The following is a 20,865-nucleotide window of genomic DNA, read 5'->3' on the forward strand; positions in this document are numbered from 1 at the left end:
ACTACGCACAGCATACTTTACTACGCACAGCCTACTTCACTACGCACAGCCAACTTCACTACGCACAGCCTACTTCACTACGCACAGCCTACTTCACTACGCACAGCCTGGTAAGTTTCACTGTCTCATACAACGTACGACGTGTTTTTATATTTTTCTCCAGCCAATCCTATCAATCCACCAAGTAGTTGTCACTGTTTGGTCACAGCGGTCAACCATAATCTCTTCGTGGGAAAATTGTAACATAAGATTCTCGGATCCGTTCGTCTGTATGTAATGACCGAAAGAAACACTCTTCTGGAAACGTCTATTCGAGAATTGTATTTCTGTAAAAAATAGCCTACTGGCTGTCGAAATTGGGATGCAATGCGATACACCACTAAACTTGTCACTACAATGCAAATTACTTGGATAAAAAACGGAAATTTTTTCCAGCTGGCAAGCACTAAGCAAAACAGTTAAATTTGCGACCAACTTCTTCAAGCAACAACTTTAAAATGACGAGAATAAATTACGATATTTCAAACGCACTTAAGCAGTCACTGTGACGCAATAATGATAAGCAATGATAAGCCATTCAAGCACCTGTTCAAGTTTTGGCTTACACCTGTTCAAGCCTGGGCCACACCTGCTCAAGTAATTAAAGATTTAACGATGATGTAATGTTATGCTGCAGCTGCAAGTTTTTACAGGTCTTGCAACGATTCTGCAATCTGCTCATTTTTTAGAAATATCCCATTACGTAATACGCTAAGATTCAGTAGACCTGAACGATTTTATATGACGTTTGATATGAAAATTGTCCGTAACACTGTTCTTTCTATCTTTTACCAGGAAAGAGACTTGGGAAAGATTAATGACGTAGTTTAATGGAATATCAACAAAAAGCAATAGATGGTCGATAAATGAACATTCTTGAAGGACTTTAACGAAGTGCTCAACACTTCCAACAAATAATAGGCTAATTAAAGTAACAGAGAATAGCAATAGATTCCAACGCTTGCAACTCTTAATCGACTTTAATCTAATCGACTTAACTCACAGCTTCTCATGCAACTCTAATCGCGATAACAACTTTATATAATAACACAACTCTCATCTAATCGTATTCAATAACTTCAACTTCAATGCAACTTTCAATCAACAATAATCTCACTATAATCCGTACATCTATTACTATATCAATTACGCAAATTACGTCACTATTTATAGCCGGCTTGTTTTGTCTAGTAACTTCGAGAAAGTACGATAATGTTACGTCATAAGAACGCATTGTTCTGGTCAAGTTTTACTACACGTAAACATCTTTGTGACGTCAACCACAACCTCACAAATTGTTCGTTCAAACCCGAGAAACTTCTAGACTTGCACGTATGCAGAACCTTTTAGAAATACGTCACATAATAAGGATTTGCAACCAAAGGTCACTATAGGACAGTAACCGATAATAACATTTCGTAAGAATTATACAATTAAAAGAGTACGCTTGGTCAAGACACATGATGTTTATGGGCCTGTCGCGAGGCTTCGCATATTGATTGTGAAAGTAATCTTTGTAAGCTACAATTGCATTACCCAGTTTACTTACGCTTAGTTAATAATATGTCATACATTTACAATTATTGTATGACATTTCACATCATGATCGGTCACTGCTTTCAATGCTTTTGTTAAATGGCAACAGTTGCAAGGCAAAAATAACAGCGCAGCAATCAACATAAAAGAGAAGAAAATTTTTGATCTAACTAGAAAAAGAGCTTGCTGAAATATCAGCTTCGACTTCAACATCAGCAAGACATCTAACTTTGCAACAACATAAATGCAACAGCTGCTGAAGATAATACGCCAAAATCAAAGAAGGCTAAATGCTATCTTTGAGAAAGACACAAAGATCGAAAATGCACACAATGCTGTACTATACTTGCAAATTCAACGTTTGCCAAGAACATTCGCAAATCATTTGCAATCAATGTGACAATAAATAAACTCACAATCTTTCTTAATTGTGAACTATCATGGAGGCCTAATATGCGTTTCTTTAGCCAAATCTCTCAATAGTTTGACCATTTCTCGAGAATAGATCAATTCCGTATCAGCTTGGTTTGCTTATGGAGGGGTCCCCAACCTTTTTACGATCTGGTACCACTTGGACGTTCTGTACTGCCAAGCGTACCACTTCTTGCAAAACAACTAATTTGATTGAATCATATTTTATTCAGAAGAATAATTTTGGCCTACTAAAATAACACTAAAGGTCTAAAGCCCAACAACTAAATTTAATGAGATTTTTGTTTTTGTTTACTGTCCACCAATTGGTCGATGCGCGGTGTAAATTTGCTAACAGCGCATCGAAAGTCATTTCCGGGCGCTCCTAGTCGGTTTTGATTTTTTGACTTGATGTTCATCATGACTGAAAATTCCTGCTCGCATTCCCACGTGGAAGGGAAAATCAGTAGCTGTGGAACAGCATGGTAAGCTAGCGGTGAATATGAAGAGGCCATACTGAGCCAGAAGTTTATTGGTTAACATTCCTTGTAATTGCAACCGTAATTGAACATTTTATTCCGATCTATTTTTAGCATGCAACTAACATTATTCAACGCTATTTGTAGATTAAGCTATAAAACAGTAGATGATATCTATTAAGAGCAATCATTTGACATAATTAACGCCCACTGTCCCACAGCGTTGTAGGGTTTTCAAAGCAACTGTGTTCCTTGTTGGCAATTGACATGACCTGTATTTTGAAGATTGTAATGATACGAAACAACACGAATAGGTTTCGGGAATTTTTTTTTTTTTTTTGTAAATAAAACCAGATAAACAAAATATAAAGTTGTGAAACCAGGTTTTTGTGAAAACAATGGCAGCTACTCGAGTACCACTAATGGTACGCGTACCACAGGTTGGGAACCCCTGGTTAATGGGCTACTGTATGACTAGTTCGTATTTCGTACAGTTTTGGTTTTTCTGCAGCGTTTGTAAGTTATAGGCTTTGAAATCTGCTACGTCCTTTCCTGTTGAGCTTTAATTTCATCATTGGAGCTGATTTTTTTTGTCCAAAACAAGTAGTTTAATAATTGGGGTCCATAGGATCGCAATAGTAAAACTTACATTTTTTTTCGGTAAACAAAGGGTTTAAAATTTGGTGGGCATTAGACAATTCGCAACTGCTTTGAAAGAAGAGTAGTACATGCAAGACTAACGCACTGAAAAAGCACTCGCAGCACGTACTGAATCATAAGAGACTTAACTTTCCATAAAATATTCAACATTGATACCAAAGGAAACAATGAAATATGATTAAAAATTCATATGACGTCATTAACCCTGAATAGAGATCAAACTGAAGTTGAGAAATGTTGGAAAACAAAATTTCAATAACTGGTCATGAATTGTTCGCACAAAAGTCATACATTCAAACTACTACAAGTGAATGACAACATAGTTCATCTTCGATTTTGTCAATAACATTCCAGATATCAAGCACTAGATCATAACATTCAATTTCTTTTACCACATTTCCTTTTTCATCGATTCCTCCAACTACAAATATTCTTCCTTTCAAAACACAAGCTGATCAAGAACTTTGTTGAAAGTTCATCCCACTGACGTAACTCCACTCATCACTTGATGGATCGTATCTTTCAACACTATTCAGTCGAGTATCATTACTATCCCCAGATTTTCCACCGATTGCATATATGAAACCTTCGCAGCAGACAGCTGCCAACCATCGTCGTGGAGTTTTCATTGGTTTGATGTTCGTCCATTTTGTTTCACCACTTTGCAAACATTCGACAGATGAGAATCGTTCATTACCACAACCCCCACCGATGGCATACAAGCGATCCTTGCAAGCTACAAGTGCATTACTTTTTCTCTTTTGTTGCAATGGAGGTAAGTCTTGCCATGAATTCAAAACTGGTGAATACAATTCCCCTGGTGCTGGCCCACCAACAACAACAAGATTGCCATTAAACACAGTTCCTCCCATTACAGACCTTTTCTTGTTCATTGACTTCACTTTCTTCCATTTCAATTCTTGCTCAGTTAAATTCATTCGCCAAACAGTTGAAGTTGATTTGTCTTCAGATCTTCGTCCTCCAACGTGATACAAATAATCATTCAACTTCATAGAGCAGCCAGCACATAGACCATCTGGAAGATCAGGATAATTCTTTACACATTCATTCAAACAACTGTAAACTTCAATAACTTTGGTCAAGGTCTTTTTACCACCCACACTCAATATCCTGATACCACTGTCATGCTTTTCCAACCTCAATTGTTTCATGTGATGAGTCAATGCATTCAACAACATGTTTGAACAAGTTACGTTGTTCACAACCATGTCTTCAGTTTTCACAACATTTTCCCAAAACTCAGATGGAAGTTGATCAAGTTTGATGAGCTGCAACAAATCAGGAAAGTTGTGAACACGATTTTGTTGATCGTGCTTGATCCAACCAACCACAGCATTGTAGAGAGATGTCATCGCTGTATTATTTTCCTCTTGCTCTTTGATGAATGTTTCCAATTCATCTTTAGTCAACTCTTTAAACTCAACAGATGTTGAAGCTTGATTAAAGTTTTTATTAATAACATCAACAGCTTGAGTTTTCAATGAATTGTTTTCGTAATAATTAGCTATGCCAAGAATGACAAAAGAATTATCTGGTGTTATAGCTTCAGTGAAAAAATCGAAGCAAAATTGTTTGACGTCATCAATTTCCAAGACATGTGACGCATATAACAAATTACAAACGTTGTTCTGGTTAATTTTGATGTTGCCAGAATAAATGAAATCGATGATACTCTTTATTGATGGGCCATCCATGTTTTCAATCTGCACAGATTCCTGATATTTACTATTCTTTTGAGCTTTGAACAAGCTTTCAAAGAACTTGGAATAACAAGATAACACCATTCGGTTGGCTTCGAAGTTGTGATTCCCGGCGTAAATGTGGACATCGTTGAAAAATCCCAAATCTTTGTTTGTTTGAGCGTAATGAAGTAGATTAGCGGTTGTTTTTCTTTTTCTGGAAACTTCTTTTATATTCGTTCTATCTTTGACACTAAATGCCATTTTGAATGAAATTAGTTTACACTAAATAATTATTTCAAACAATGAATTAAAAAGTCTACATGTAAATCGTAAAATTAACTTGCAGATTATACAATTTTAGAAATTTTCTACAAACATTGTTGTAATGTCGAATCTACACATTAGTCACTTAATTTATATTTTTGCTACAATAAATATTCGGCTTTTGTGTGACTTCATCATTAATGATGTCATTACCTCGTGTTACCTAGTCTTGGTGGCTGCCATGGCTCAAAGATATCAATACCGGGTATTCATCGTTTGATAACGTTAAATTTTACTGGTTGGTTGATCAAAATGAGCTCGTAATTTCATTTTGAATGCTTTTGCGTTGCTGCTGTTTGTATGCCTTTTATTTTCATACTTTCTTTGTGCTGTTTCTTTCGTTATTCAAATATGGGCATTCTTGTCTGATACAAATAAATAAATAAAAATAAATTGAGAAAAAACATGGTTTTGTTTATCAACCGTTGCATTCACTCCTCAAATCGCTTTACATCAGACCTGATGTCATCTGATTGTTTTTATCGTTCTGAATACTTTCAATTCTTCTAACTTGTAACACTACCATTGTATGTAAACTTGTAACAGTAGATAGTCTATTTAGTAAGCTCTTAAACTGACAACATCCAAAGTGCCTCTCTGTGACCTTTGTGCATTTGCAGTTTGTGTATTATTTCGTTGTTTTGTTTTGAATATGGACAGCTTTGTCTGAGGCAAATAAATAATATAATATTAATATTATCGATTAAAATTGAACATAAACTATAAGCTACAAACGTTTTCGGCCATACACACGTTAGCCCTTATCAAGTAACAAAAAATAACTGCTTATCATAACTACAAAGAAAATGAATAACTGATCTAAACACTGAATTGAAAAACGAAATGCAAAATGAAACGGCAGAACATAGGAGAAAGGCACATCACATGGCGTTTAAATTACACCAGGCAAAGACGCATCATATGACGTATCAAGAAAAGACGTTGAGTAAATAAGAACATCCAAAGAACATTCTAAAGAACATTCTTATTTACTCAACGTCTTTTCTTGATACGTCATATGATGCGTCTTTGCCTGGTGTAATTTAAACGCCATGTGATGTGCCTTTCTCCTATGTTCTGCCGTTTCATTTTGCATTTCGTTTTTCAATTCAGTGTTTAGATCAGTTATTCATTTTCTTTGTAGTTATGATAAGCAGTTATTTTTTGTTACTTGATAAGGGCTAACGTGTGTATGGCCGAAAACGTTTGTAGCTTATAGTTTCTGTTCAATTTTAATCGATTATGTTAAATGCCGTGTGGTTGCTTGGTTGTATATGTCTGTGGTTGAAGAAAGTGACCTCTTTACCAAAATTGTAATATTATCGAATGATTGTGAATCACTTACATCAAGAATGTCAGCTCAAGTACAATGATTTTCTGAAGGTCGAACCTGACAGTGAATCAATCCAAAGAGCAAATAACCTTTTTTTCATACGAACGACGACAATGATGTCATTAATAGTATCGAATGGTTCTGAATCACTTACATCAAGAGTTATTTTAGTTATTAAAGAATAATTTTTAAGTTTTGGTCTTTGAGCTGGTAACTATCCTTCAATCTTTTACAGATTACAGTTTAATTTTTGTCTTTTTAAGCATAGATTTGAGCCAAGCTAGAAATTAGTCTTTTTCTAAATAAACCTTTTTGTCTAGTCCTCGCCTGACAAGTAGCTCTGACTAGTCCTCGCCTGACAAGTAGCTGACTAGTCCTCGCCTGACAAGTAGCTCTGACTAGTCCTCGCCTGACAAGTAGCCTATATGTAACAATTGTGTTTGGAATGCCACACGGGAGAAGGTTTACTGTAATATGTTAATTAAAGAAAGTGATTTTTCCGTCAGCAAGAAGCTTTATTTTGCATTTGTAATGATAAAAATCTGAATGTTGTTATCAAACAAACAATAGGAGCGTACAGCAATAAACGACGACAAAGGAACCAATGCGCTTTTCATTGAGTTGAAGATTCTGTGTAGCCAATGTGTCATCTTAGGTTACTTGTTCCTAAATGTTCTCATTACGCAACAAGACTTTGATTTTGGGAAATAAAAAAACTTACAACTTAACTTTTAAACCAATGTTTCCTGGCTTACACTGTTAACTTGTGGATGACGACCCAAATTTGCACCGCAAGGAAATTTTCCTGGTCATTTTATTCAAACAAGAAAAATGTTCGGTTTAAAGTAGCTGTTTTTATTATTTAGTAGTTCTTTTCAGTCGTATTTTATGTTGTCTGACAAAACAAAAATCTTCTCAAGATATTGTACCGTGGCAGGACAATGTTCTAGACACCGAAGTTCTGAGTAGAGCAAACATGCCCAGCATTTTTACCATCGTAAAGAAGGCACAAACAAGATGGGCAGGCCACGTCCACCGGATGCCAAACCATCCCATTCCAAACGACTGATGTGCGAAGAACGCCGCAGACGCCAAGTGGGAGGTCAAAGAACACGCTTCAGAAATACTTTTAATGCTTAACTGAAGGCATTATCGATGTTGATTTATCTCAGAAGCATTTACACGCTATCTGATGTCAAAAAAAAAAGAACGAGAACAGCCTGTTGGGCATTAGGGTGGGCCGTATTTAACTTTTTTTCGAAATTCAAAAACGGCTAGTCATAAAAAGTGGCACATGCATGAAAAAATTACGTGTGCAAAATTTCATCAGTTTGGGGGTGCATCTTCTGCCCCCGCAGGGGGGTCAAACATTCAATTTTTTGAAAAAAAAAAAAAGGGAAATTACACTTTCCGTCTTAACATAATTTTTTTTTATAATTTTTCTACTGGCTAGTTATAAATTGTAAGTGGAATGTACCCAGAATTTTCGTATGTAAAGGCATGTTCGAAGCTTAAGGTTTACTGCCCCCGCATCGACGACCAAAATGCTGAATTTTCACCAATTTGAGATGCTATTTTGTTATTGCTCAATAAACAAACTTGTCGCAAAAGAGCGAGATGGTGTTAACGCTGTACGCTCATTTATGTTCTGTCCATTAACTTTGCAGGATGATACGAATGAGGTACGAACATCAGTACATATTTATGATAAAGAGTTACAAAAAAAAAATGAATAACCTTTTGAAGTCAAATTCTAGAGGTGGGCCTAAATTTCAGTAAAATTTGGACCAAATTAAAGAATCTGCAAAGTAAAAATATTTGAAATCGGTTGTTGTAGCCTAAGTGTTCCAATTTTCTGCAATGTACTTGCCCGCAGGAAAATCGTGTCCCTGTTACAGAACAACAGTTCCTTCTTGATCAAAGAACAACTCGCATAAGGGTGATTGATAAACATGATAAATCGGCCACAAAATCTAATTTTAAAAGTTTCCTGAGGAGAGTCTCAAGATCAGAACAATTCCGTTCTTTACGTGAAGACCCAGGAGCAGGCACTAGTAGCGCTTTGGTTAAAACACCTTTAACTTATTCAAGCTCAGAAACTTTGTCATCCAATGAAGAACGCTGCGAAGATTTTGATTATCAACCCAGTTTTGCCTCGAAAAAACAAGGTTACTTCCAGTTTAGTAGTATTTCAATCAATCCAATCAATCATTTTATTTTTCGTCATTAACGCGTCCGGGACGAAAAAGATACTAACTACAAAATCGATATAGACCTACCAGCACGTTAATGAACGGGAAAAGGCGGCAAAACCTTGAAAGGTTTAAAACGTGCCTGAATGGAAAATCATGTAGTAGGCTATATATCAGTAGTTAGCACGGCCACAAAACCCAAAAAACAAATAGCAAAAAATAAAACAAAAGCAAAAAGCACACATGTAGTAATGAATGACAGTCTAATGAAAAGTGTTGTGGATTGAATTTGCCAGTTCCAATATTGATGTGGATGAGCAGTCATAATAATAATAATAGGATGGAGAAAGAAAACCGGACATAAAAGAAACCCATCCTCAGGCAAAAGCCCGTTTCGATGTGGCCCAGGAGAGCAGGTGTTGAGCTCTTTCTATGGTAAGACTGCACATCACACAGTAGCCTAAGACGATTGAGGTTTGAGATCCAGTTTGTCAGTGTTTCTTGTCCTGGTGGGTGATGGAGTGGATGAGCTGGTAGATGATGATATCTTGATGGTGTTGATGAAGCTCTCATCCCCTTTTGCGACGTGTCGTGTTGGCTATGGAGTATTGCGTTTGCTGTTAATATCTACAAATATAAAAGTACAGCACAAGCAATCGACATTATTGTTAGGTAGGCCTAATCTTTTGTAAATTATTTTGGATTTACACTAAAGTATTTGCACTAAAGTATTTGCTGAATCATGCGATCGTACTGGTATTTCAGATATGTCTGCAGCACTTATTGCTTCATTATTTCTACAAGATGCGGGAGTTGTAACGGATAGCGAATCTCAATCAGTCATAGATAAAAGCTCAGTGACAAGAGCGAGAAAAAAAGAGGTTTACAACTCAAATGGAAAGTAGGCCTATCATGTGCATAAATTTGCAAAGCATATATTTTGATGGCCGAATAGATTAAACCATTAAACAAAATGAAATTGCTGAGGGACTTCGAAAACATTTCGCAGTTGAAGAACACATTACTTTACTTGAGGAGCCAAGTTATCATTTCATTGGTCATTTTACTGCAGCCAACTGATCTAATGTGTCAATAGCTACCGGATTCTTGAATATCTTGGATCCAATAAAATTAGCTACGATAATGTAATGGCAATTGGATGCGATGGAACCGCAATAAACACAGGTCAAAAAGGGCATCGTGATAAAGCTCCTGGAAGATCATTTCCAAAAGCCACTTCAATGGTTAATATGCCTACTCCATAGTAATGAATTGCCTCTTAGACATCTTCTAAAAGATATGGCAATACTAGCAGACCTGATAGCTTCACTGGGCCCATTATAAAGCAGCTAGCCACCGTCAAACAACTAGATGTTGTAAAATATAAAGCAGTTCCTGCACCAGAGATTGAAATTGATGAAAATGACCTCAGCACTGACCAAAAATATCTTCTACACATGCACAGAGCAGTGAAAATTGTAGATATATCAACTCATTTCGCATCTTGGAGTCCAGGTATGATGAACCACTCAAGATGGTTGAACACAGCCAATAGAATTCTACGTTTATATGGTGCATCTAACGCGTCAGCTGTATTGGTGGAACGTGTGGACTGTATTATAAATGTTTATATTTCAGTATAGTTTGCCATTATAAGGGAAAGCAATTTCACTAATGGCCAAAAACATTTCTTTAAAATTCTACACTCTGCTCAGAAGCTATCGAATAAACCCCCAATATCCTCAACAAAGTAATATAGATTAATGCGTTGTATGCCCATCCTGAAAACATTTGTAAATGTTTGTAAATGACAAATTTGTGTAAACAAAATCATGATAACAATTCACGTGGAACTGTACAGTACATTCCATTTACGAAACCTGCAGATCATATTACTTTTACGCTATTCTGAAGTTATAGGTTGCGTTTTATAGCTGCCACTGATCAAACGTAGGCTACTATTGCTTTTAGTTTAAGCAAGACTACGTCTTGCATACATTACATTTACATTGCATTACATTGCTACATTAGTTTGTCAGTTCGTATCATCCTGCAAAGTTAGTGGACAGAACATAAATGAAAAATGAGCGTACAGCGTTAACACCATCTCGCCCTTTTGCGACAAGTTTGTTTATTGAGCAATGACAAAATAGCATCTCAAATTGGTGAAAATTCAGCATTTTGGTCGTCGATGCGGGAGCAGTAAACCTTAAGCTTCGAACTTGCCTTTACATACGAAATTTCTGGGTACATCCCACTTACAATTTATAACTAGCCAGTAGAAAAATTATAAAAAAAATTATGTTAAAACGGAAAGTGAAATTTCCCCTTTTTTTTCAAAAAATTGAAAGTTTGACCCCCCTGCGGGGGCAGAAGATGCACCCCCAAACTGACAAAATTTTGCACACGTAATTTTTTCATGCATGTGCCACTTTTTATGACTAGCCGTTTTTGAATTTCAAAAAAAAAAGTCAAAAACGGCCCACCCTACTGGGCATGCCCGGAATCTTGAAGAACTCTATCCAGCCATCCTTGTCGTGTCGATCATGCAGAAGAAGCTTCACAGCACAGATAGGCCCAACACTCCAACAGTCATCTTCGCATTCATGCACGCCGACCCACATACTAATGCTTAATTCATATTCGTTGGTTATATTCGGAAACGAAGGGCAAACAACTCTTCATGTTGCTATTTAGATTAAAAATCAGAATTTCGCACGTTACTTATAGCCTACCAGTAGGCTTTTGCAGCAAAGAAAGGTCCAAAAAAACTGCACAAAATGTTAAATTTCCTTGTAAAATATGCGAACTTGATCAAAGCAAGACCACGCGCTGACCGTTCCAATGCTTCGGTAGAGTACATGATCATGATGGCTGCACAATTTCGTGACGTCAACTAAAAAGTTTATTCAGAATGATCTTAATAGAAGTGGTTGCTTGTTTTGTTGGTGTGGGCTATAAGACTTTACAATAATCCAAGTTGATCTGTGCAATAATTTGATTTCACAATAATTGATCATCCTGCGAAAGCTACTTCTTGCTACAAAAGTCATTTTTAAAAAGGTTTAATTTACCAAGTCACTTTATATTCACATTATTTTTTACGCACAGCCCACTTTACTACTCACAGCCTGGTAAACTACGTCGTTTCATACAACGGTTAAATTTTTTTATATTTCTCTCCCGCCAATCCTATTAATCCATCAATGGCATAAAGGTAATCTTTGTAAGTTACCATTGCATCACCCAGTCTACTTAGGCTTAATTAAAAATATGTCACATTCATTGGTATGTCTGTCAGAAATTTGTTTCTAACTAGCTCCCGTATTCTTGTGCAAAGTGCTTGGTAGTAAAAGTTAACAATGGCCGGTGTCCTTTTACGGTTTGATTAATATTATATTTGACACCAATATATCGTTGTGTTCAAGTTCAGGAATCAAATTTGTATTCAACCATATCCGCATAGCTTTTCCATGGAATGAATTTTTCATCACTCGGAATGTTGCCATCATGCAAAATTTTCACTGCAGGCCTTCAAAATAAAATACAAGGCTCATGCTGGGTCGTCAAATTTTGAAAACTTTTATTTTAATTTGGGTTGCTTTAAAAAAGGTTTGGGAATCACAGGGTAGCACGTAATTGATGACGTATCTTTACTGCTCTCTAGCAGAAAGATATGGCGTTTTGTTTCTGTGAATTTGATACAAAATAAATTAGAGACAGCTTATCCAAAGACTTCAACAATAAACAGTGTCAGTATGACATCAATTTTGAGTTATATTGTCAGATGAGTGGCTGAGAGGCGAGCAAATGGACATCGGTTCAAAGTCGTTCCGGAGCATCTGGTTGTGACTGGCAAAACATTCATTGATATGCCAAAATGTAAGCAGCTGACTCGATGACTGCAAGTTCGTTTGCTATTTCCAGTTGTCTGTTATGTTGCACCTGGATTCGCAGTGTGCTGCATGATGTCGCAATGGACCTCAAGTAAATCATGAATACCATCATTAAAAGTCAACCATGTTTCCAAAGTAAATTGAAAATAAATATCTGTATACTTTTAGCCAAAATCGATCCTGAGAAGTTTTCGATAATGCAATAAGGCATTTAATATGTTTTGCATTGCTCTGTAAAAGCAATTACTGTAACAATGTTGTTTTATAGACTAAGCCAATATGAAATACATGGCCCAATCCACCTACCCCACCCCAGGTATGCCAATGTAGCTTAGGCCTAGTGTTCTGTAAGCCTATTATAGTGATTAGTGAGAAAGAAATGGATAAAGTCTAAACTAAAACCATACTGGGATATCATAAAGACGTCTGGGATATCAATGGCCAGTGGCATAGCCAAGGGGGGGTGGGCCTTGGGGGTTACAACCCCACTTTGGCACGCGTGTGACGTCACGATATTGAGAATGATGCTTTCAGTTTCTTTATGCTTGGGAATGATGGTTTCAGTCTAAAAAAAACTTGCCTACCATTAAAAGAGCGAGTTTTGCCAATACCAAACATTCAAACATCTCAGCCAGGAATTAACAACAAGAAAACATAGAGACTGAGCTTTATTTCCGAAAAATGCCGAAGAAAACATGATCTTATCTTTTTGCTATGCCACCTGACAGCACCATTTTACAGGAATATTCATACCCACATTTTTGTTGAAAATGCTCTCAGAATGCACCAAATTCAAAGTAATTTTTCAAAATTTTCTTGGGGAGGCCCCCCAGACCCCTCGCCGCTGGGTGTCGTCTTAAGCGAAAACGCTGTCGGCCTTCGCCCGTCGGTCGTCAAAACCCCCCCTTTCAAAATTACTGGCTACGCTACTCTCAATGGCCCCTCCCTTGAGAAAATCCTGCGTACGCCACTGTCTCCACGCATGCCATGACGTTTTACGTGTAGTCGCTTACTCGCTTTTAGCTTTTCTAATTTCTGTCCATGCGACGCTTGTGATTGTGATTGTGGCTGCAATTGGTGATCACAAATAAGATCAAACTGATGGAAGTAATCAGTTAGGTGGCGCTAGAGATAGACATAAAAAGTCAGAAAAGCGCGAGACCATTGTGACTCATTTGTTTCTCACATTTGTTGGGTAGTTTTCCTCCGTTCTAACAGTCCATACCTTTCCTTAGTTATACTGATGGTTGCTCAGAACGATGCTAAAATTTAATCAGTGAATACTTTTGTCTGCATAAAAAATATTCATTTTTAACTTGACTTTAATTTCAAACTAACCTTTTAACTTAAACTTCACAAGTTTTCGGATTGATTCAATGATCATGATCAAATATAAAGCGTGACAACAACAAGCACTATAAGAGCCAAAAATATAAAAAAGTAAAAAAAAGTATAAACAAAAAATAAGGAAAACATTTCTGAAGGTGGTTCTCTCCTGCACCATCCTGCCCAAGTTTTCTCGTAGAACTTAAAATTTTATGTTGAAAAAACTTTATTTTACGATTTTTGTTTCGACGTAACTATGATGCACTACCATGACCTCTGAAGTAGGCTATGCGTCCTCCCCATAGTTTCTCGACCGATACCCGACTTTCTATTGGTTTAATCGTAAACATGTTTTGAGAGCCGTGAGGATTACAGCTACGTATATAATCGCTACCACTGCGTTCGTATTGAATTATTATCCGAATAAATTGCTTGCAGGTAATTCCAAAGCGTTTTCAGAAATTTAATAAAAAAAATTAAAGAAAAATTATGACGTAAAATTGTATGACGTCAATTGTGTGAAACATGTGACCACAACCAAATCTCATTTTTTCAATGTAATTGCGAAATAAAAAAATTGTCCTGTAAGTAAAATTCTTCATCTTTTATTAACTATTTTGTAGAAGTAGTTTTGATTTGTGATGCTTGGAAATCTAGAAACTTCAAAATCACTTTTTCACATTCATTTTTGTAAGTTAGCCTACAACTGCAAAAATATTTGTAAACTATCCCAAGCTAAAAACATGTTAAATAGTAAATGTCAACTCAGTACTTTCTCAATTCTCATACTTAATAAACAAACGCTTAATTAAAGCTACTAACACAAAATATTTAATTTTGATCTCAAATAAGCTTGTTTTACAAAATAAAATAATATCCTTGTGTAAATTTATAAACAATTACCGCTCTCAATGATAATATGATATTTGTTGATGTCAAACTTCACTCGAAATTCAATTTTTTGTTTTTCAGTGTAAAAATTTGATATTCGTTTGTTGGCGTTAATGACCTGAGTCATCTGTGAAAATATAAAATATTTCGTATTACTGAAATATTATATCATAATAATTTCTTTGAATCTTCGTGCTTGTATGAATGTCATAATGGCCTCACAATATATTTGTAACAAACATTAAAGGAGGTAAATCTATTAAAAGGTTTATGAAATAAACAAATTAAAAGTCTGTGGTAGAATGCCTATGCAATAAATTTGTACAAAATATTACTTCATGGTTTTAATGAATCGAGTAAACTGTAAATCAGATGAATGCAAGGAGGGTGCTCTGGCGCTGAGTATGACAGCAATTACAAAACAAAGTTAAACAAATATATTTGTATATGATGACTATGGTTAAAAGAAAAAAATTAATGCTCAATTAAAAGCAATAGCTACAAAACTTGGCTGGCCGTGAGACATCATAATTAAACGTATTTTTTACAATAGATGGTCTTATTTAGAACAATCACAGCTAAACATTACCATGAACAAATATGTTTATAATGATACAATGATCTAACAAAATTAGCTAAGTCTGCTAACAATGACGAAAGAGTTAAATTATGTGAAAACTCAGAAACAATGATAATGACCAGGGTGAAGTAAAGCATTCTTGAAACAATAAACAATGTTTATGTAATTTTCTCAATTAAATAAACATGTAATTTAAATAATAATCTTTAGTATTTAAAAGTAAATCAAGAAGCAATAGATAAGAATTGGGCAATAAAGTATGGGAAAGTGACAATCATTGCGTCACACTTACAGAGAAAGTTTTCGGCAATCTAACGATAATCATTCTTTCAGCATGGATAAGAAATTGTCATGTTGGCAAAGAGTGGGCTTTATGAAACACACATAGCTGCTTATAAATACGTTGTGGAATAATTGCAACAAGTTGTGTCAAACAGTTAAACACACCACAACAAATAACTGGGCAAGTCGGCAGAGACAGTCACAAGCAAATACAGGCCGAAAGTATCATTTGACATGAATGAAATTATGCTTAAAAAATACGCAATAGAAACCCACCTACTGTATTTTTACAAGAGAAACTATTTGTGCAAAAGTTTCAAGTTAATCGTGTCGTGGACTAAGAAAGTCTACAATGAAACTATAGAGAAAAATGTTATAAAAAAGCTTCTGCTCTTAACCACCTGGCGAAACGGATTTACCAACGGCTTACTTTCGGTGTCGGTGATTAAATTACTTGGAATATTGATGGAGCTTAGTAGTCTCTGTTCAAATTAAACCTAAAGCTAATTTTTTTATAAAAGGATTCTTTCGAAAGAAAAGAAAATTGATAGAAAGAAAGTGTTCAAAAATAGCCCAATCAAATGGTTATAAAACACCTCAGGTATGAAACAGGAAATTAAACAAGTGAGGATCGGTTCATTTGGAGCTCGATAGTGATGTTACGGGATTTCATATCGTCGATAGCCGACTCGTCAGGCATTGCAGCATGCGCTTTAGGATGTGGTGTTGTAGAGCAGTGACGGTACCTCCTGACCCGTGAAATGCAAGGGTTTCCGGTTTGAAACCCCACAAAAGCACAGAGCTGCTCGGTAAAATTTTAAGATATTCTTGAATGTGAGCACGATGATTACGTTCTTTGTCGTTTTATCCAGTTGGAAACTTTTAACCATTTTAAGCTTGAATTTAATTAAAATAACATGAAGAAATGACAAGGACACCACCAAATGGCCTGTATTTTTGATAGTATCGAGCTTCACTGACACAATCTGACTTGAAGAAGTGTTTCTGTTCCACACATTGTATTACTAACACTAGATCGAAAACGCATTTCTTTTTCAACTAAGCATCCAAAGTATTTCGGAGTCTCAACCAAGATTTCTGAAGATTTGAGTTTGAAGGTTTTATTATACAGTATATAAAACTTCTATTGTATTTAAATTCTGAATGTTACCAACTTGCCAGAATAGCGATTCGTTCCACATGACGTCGACACCGCCAGCAGACCACTTGATCCAATGTTAAAATGACGTTTTGTTTTGTCTGGGATAGTTGTTTGTAAGCTATGGCAAGATAAAAACTGCATAGTAACTTTAACAAAAATTAATCATTAGGCTACTAGGCTAACAATTTATCAAAAGTTTGTGTATAAAGGTGATTTATTTTTTTCTGTTTCTTCCAACAATTTAATACTTCGCGTCCCTGGTTTGATTGATTGATTGATTTTATTTCGTTGTAGGTAAATATAATACAATAAATACAGCAATAAAAAGGAATTTTCCAGCAACGGGAATCTGCGAAGAGACCATGGGTCTTCGAGTCAAGCAGATACCCCCTGGTACAAGCTTGCACTAAAGAATTCACTTAAATACCACTTATCAACGTAATAGAAAAGTCAACTTTGTAATTTAGTTGAATCAACGGCGTTTACAGTGTCAAGCAATTATTATATGTATCAGTATGACGTCATAAATGCAACCATGAACATTCACATGAACGATTAGGTACATGAATGAAACTAAACAACCGGTTAGAATCAGTTGGGTGTTTTGTTTACGACGATGCTTTAAATGCACACTGGCATTGAAAAGGGGGAACACTTTATTTGACTGCCCACGATAAAACTTAGCTGTGCAAGAGCTTCCTAGCATGTTACTCATTTTGCAATAAAACGAAAAATTACGATGGTTCAGGTTAGTCTCTCATAATCAAGATTGCAATGTTGTTTACATAGATAGAAAACTATACTAATTGTCAGAATAATACATCTGCATTTTTTTTTTTATCACATAACATTTTTGTCTCATTCTCAAAGCTTATCAGCAGACGTATCAGCTTCTGAACAAGTGATACCAATTTTAACAAACGCTTTTTTCATTTAGACACAAAAAGTATTTTAGAAAAGTTAACAGACAACCAGCAATCTACATTAGTAATTTAAACGTTAATTATTTTTTAATTCTTTCTTTAATGATGACATTTTAGCCTTTTATTTCCGAAGTTAAAGTACACTTGCGTGCGAATGTTTCATTGAAACCAATTAAATCTTTTAAAGCAGCAATTTTGAGCTAGGACGCATAATGTATTAAATTTTTGTTTTGCAGCATTTCAATAAAGTGCTAACATTTGTTAAGACTACGGTAGATCATAGAAATCGATAGAAAATGAGAGAAAGATATCAAACCGTTCTGTTTGGATATTGGGACAGTATTAAAGACGTTTCAACTTAAACCAATTTTCCACAATTGTCAACTTTAATGCAGGGGACAGAGCTTAATGCAAAATTTGATGTGTTTTGCTCTAGACTTTGTAAACAGTTACATAATTTCACTTATATTTGAAGCAAAGAGATCTAGATCTTATTGTTCGGCTTTGGATGTTTTCGCGTCCAAAGTATCATAAACCTCCTCCAACATTAACTATATTTGCTTACCGGTAGTAAAGCTTGTTCGCACAAAGCATATTGGAGGTTACATAAGAACAATAAAGTCAAACATTTAACTTGTATTTTGTCATTTTGGTTGTGCGGTATTCTACAAACAAGTTGTGTCCGAGATTTCTATTAAATTCTATATAAAACCTGGTGAGACCGAGTGGCGGCTAATTTAATTGGTGCAAACTGATAGTGCATGATGACAGATGCAAAGCAGTAAAAAAACACAAAGAAATCGTTTCCAGTAACATGGTTGGAACAACAGCGACAGTGTTGGAGACATTTGTTCAGTTGCTTTGTTGTGTGAGTTGATGAACACTTCAGGTAGATCATGGCAATAAATTGCTGATATCCCTCCCAGGCAACAAACCAACCGTGTTTATATTAATTCAACGTATGCAGACGTTGAAGCAATGTACAAAACGATGGACGTGTTGTCTGGGTCTGATGTTTCATTGAAAATTGTTCAGATGTTTCTTTAAATATTTAATTAATTTAAGCATGCACGGAACATCTGTTGAATGATGGGTCGATGAAAAGCAATTATGGATGATAATGAGAATACAAACCTGTACGTAAGGCAACTCTCATTAATCTTTTATTCAACAATTACCCAAATTGCTTTAAGCCTGAAAAAGTGGCAGGAGCACATGAGATACCGAGCTTAGATATCACCGAGTCTTCTAGTCCAGAATGTGAGAAACACGCAAATGAGTAGTCGAAGCCTTTACGTAAACAGACAAGAAGATTTGCGGATCGAACTTGACAATGCAACACCTGCTCGGCATAGCTGCGTACTTCAGTCTGTAACCTAGTCAGGAACGGATGTAAACAACCCCTTATACTGGAGATGTCAGTGGCGTCACTATATTTGGGCCTATAAATATAACAATATTACTTATTCATTTAGATTAATTTCATGATCGTGACGTCACACGCATATCCAGCTTGGTTGGACTTCAGGGTGGAAGAAAATTAAGTTGAAGTTACAGATAGATCGGTTGAAACAACAACAGATGTTTGTCACTTTCTTTCCAACGATAGAAAGCAGACAGAATATGAATAAGCTCTGGCAACCCTGCAGAGGTGGTGTAACGGGCAAGGAATAATACCCTACCAATTAAAGTGTTCACTGGACAAGAACAATTGAAACGATGCAACTTTGCACAATTTTTTTTATTTTATTACGCATTCCATTGTTCTTTATGTCGTCATACACGTAGGAACTCCTGGAATTTCCAACAATAAAATGACTTAGTATGTTCCGTTTGCAGTGCAAACCTCAATGCATTGCATATGCACGTGCTAGTCCACTTTGTCTACATAAAAGTAAAAGCAGCGCAATTGTCTAGTGATCTGCACCTATTTGCCGATATACTTGTGACGTAGGAAAGAGAAAGTGATTTGCACTTTCTCTCAATGGAAGGTGATGACTCGGGCACCACGTCAGATCAACTCGGTCTAAGTTGAAAATGCCTCTTCGGTCATACAAGTTTTGATGCAAACAGGTTGGAATGTTTTTAGGGTTACGTAACTTGGTTGCAATTCAACGTCAGTATTGCAGAAATACTTGACTCTGTTTATTGTGCAGACGCCCCACGTGTTGATGGACTCCAGAACAACATGGAGGGAAAGCAAAAGTCCATCCCACTTAAGTAATCAATAACTTGATAAGATTTCCCAAAAGGTATGATTTCATCTGGCCAGATGTTGCTTGATTAAAAGTCTGTGTACTCAGCTACATCCTTATCAAGTCAGAAAATACATTACCTCAGCAGGTAGAACTGCCCTTATTGCGTTTGAGTCGTCATCGGACAGCCTGTTCGCCGAGTCTTGTGCTCACTGGCTTTCAACAAGCACCCTCCAGAAGTATTCAAATTAGCTCGTCATTAAAAAAGAAAACATTAAGGGTAATTTTGGGCATTTTTTGTGTCATATCAACGTGATAGAACGGAGAAGGTGCGCTATAAAATCCCAGTTTATTTAGTTCAAGAAGTGAGTGAAGAAAACAGGAAAGTATTCAACTCTTGAAATTGCTTTCTTTTCTTAGTTTTTTTTTTAATCGCATTTCAAGATAATTTAATTTTCAAGATTTTTACCTTTGAAGAATTTTGTTTTTAAGTGCCACCATCGTCGTGGGAGATGCGATACATTGCTTGAGGTCAGGATTTGTTATGCAGAAAAAAGCAGGTCAGCTTGAAAAAAGTCCATCTTCAATATAAATCACAGTATTCGTAGCCAATCAATGGGGAATCGCAGGTCTTGTATTTGTTTTACCCTGTAGCAGGGGAAGGGTTGTTGCAAAGAATTCGGTGCAACCACAGCCAGGACTACAGCACAATAGTCTCTACGAAAAGGCACCTTGCAAGCTAGGAATCATTAAATGATTGTTTTCACGAGAAATGTTTAGCTAACTACATTGAATGTACAATATATTCGAAGCTGTAAAATACATTTCTGCTCTGTTTACATTTGTATAATTGACGGAAAAGTTATAAAACGTGTAGTTTGCTTATTTACTTGAGCTCATGCTAACTTTTCTATTTCTGTCACATACAGTTTG

The 20,865-nt window shown here is 36.0% G+C and overlaps 1 protein-coding gene across 1 annotated transcript; it reads right to left on the reverse strand.

The window, feature by feature from the left end:
* Nucleotides 1-3,580: 3,580 nt before the first annotated feature.
* LOC145779671 (kelch-like protein 25) lies at nt 3,581-5,089 on the reverse strand. Its single transcript, XM_082591310.1, has one exon. It carries the CDS (start codon nt 5,087-5,089, stop codon nt 3,581-3,583), a length of 1,509 nt encoding a protein of 502 aa, XP_082447436.1.
* Between the last annotated feature and the right edge of the window lie 15,776 nt (nt 5,090-20,865).

This window comes from Aplidium turbinatum, chromosome 11 (genome assembly GCF_918807975.1).
Source record: "Aplidium turbinatum chromosome 11, kaAplTurb1.1, whole genome shotgun sequence".
Classification (NCBI taxonomy): Eukaryota; Metazoa; Chordata; class Ascidiacea; order Aplousobranchia; family Polyclinidae; genus Aplidium; species Aplidium turbinatum.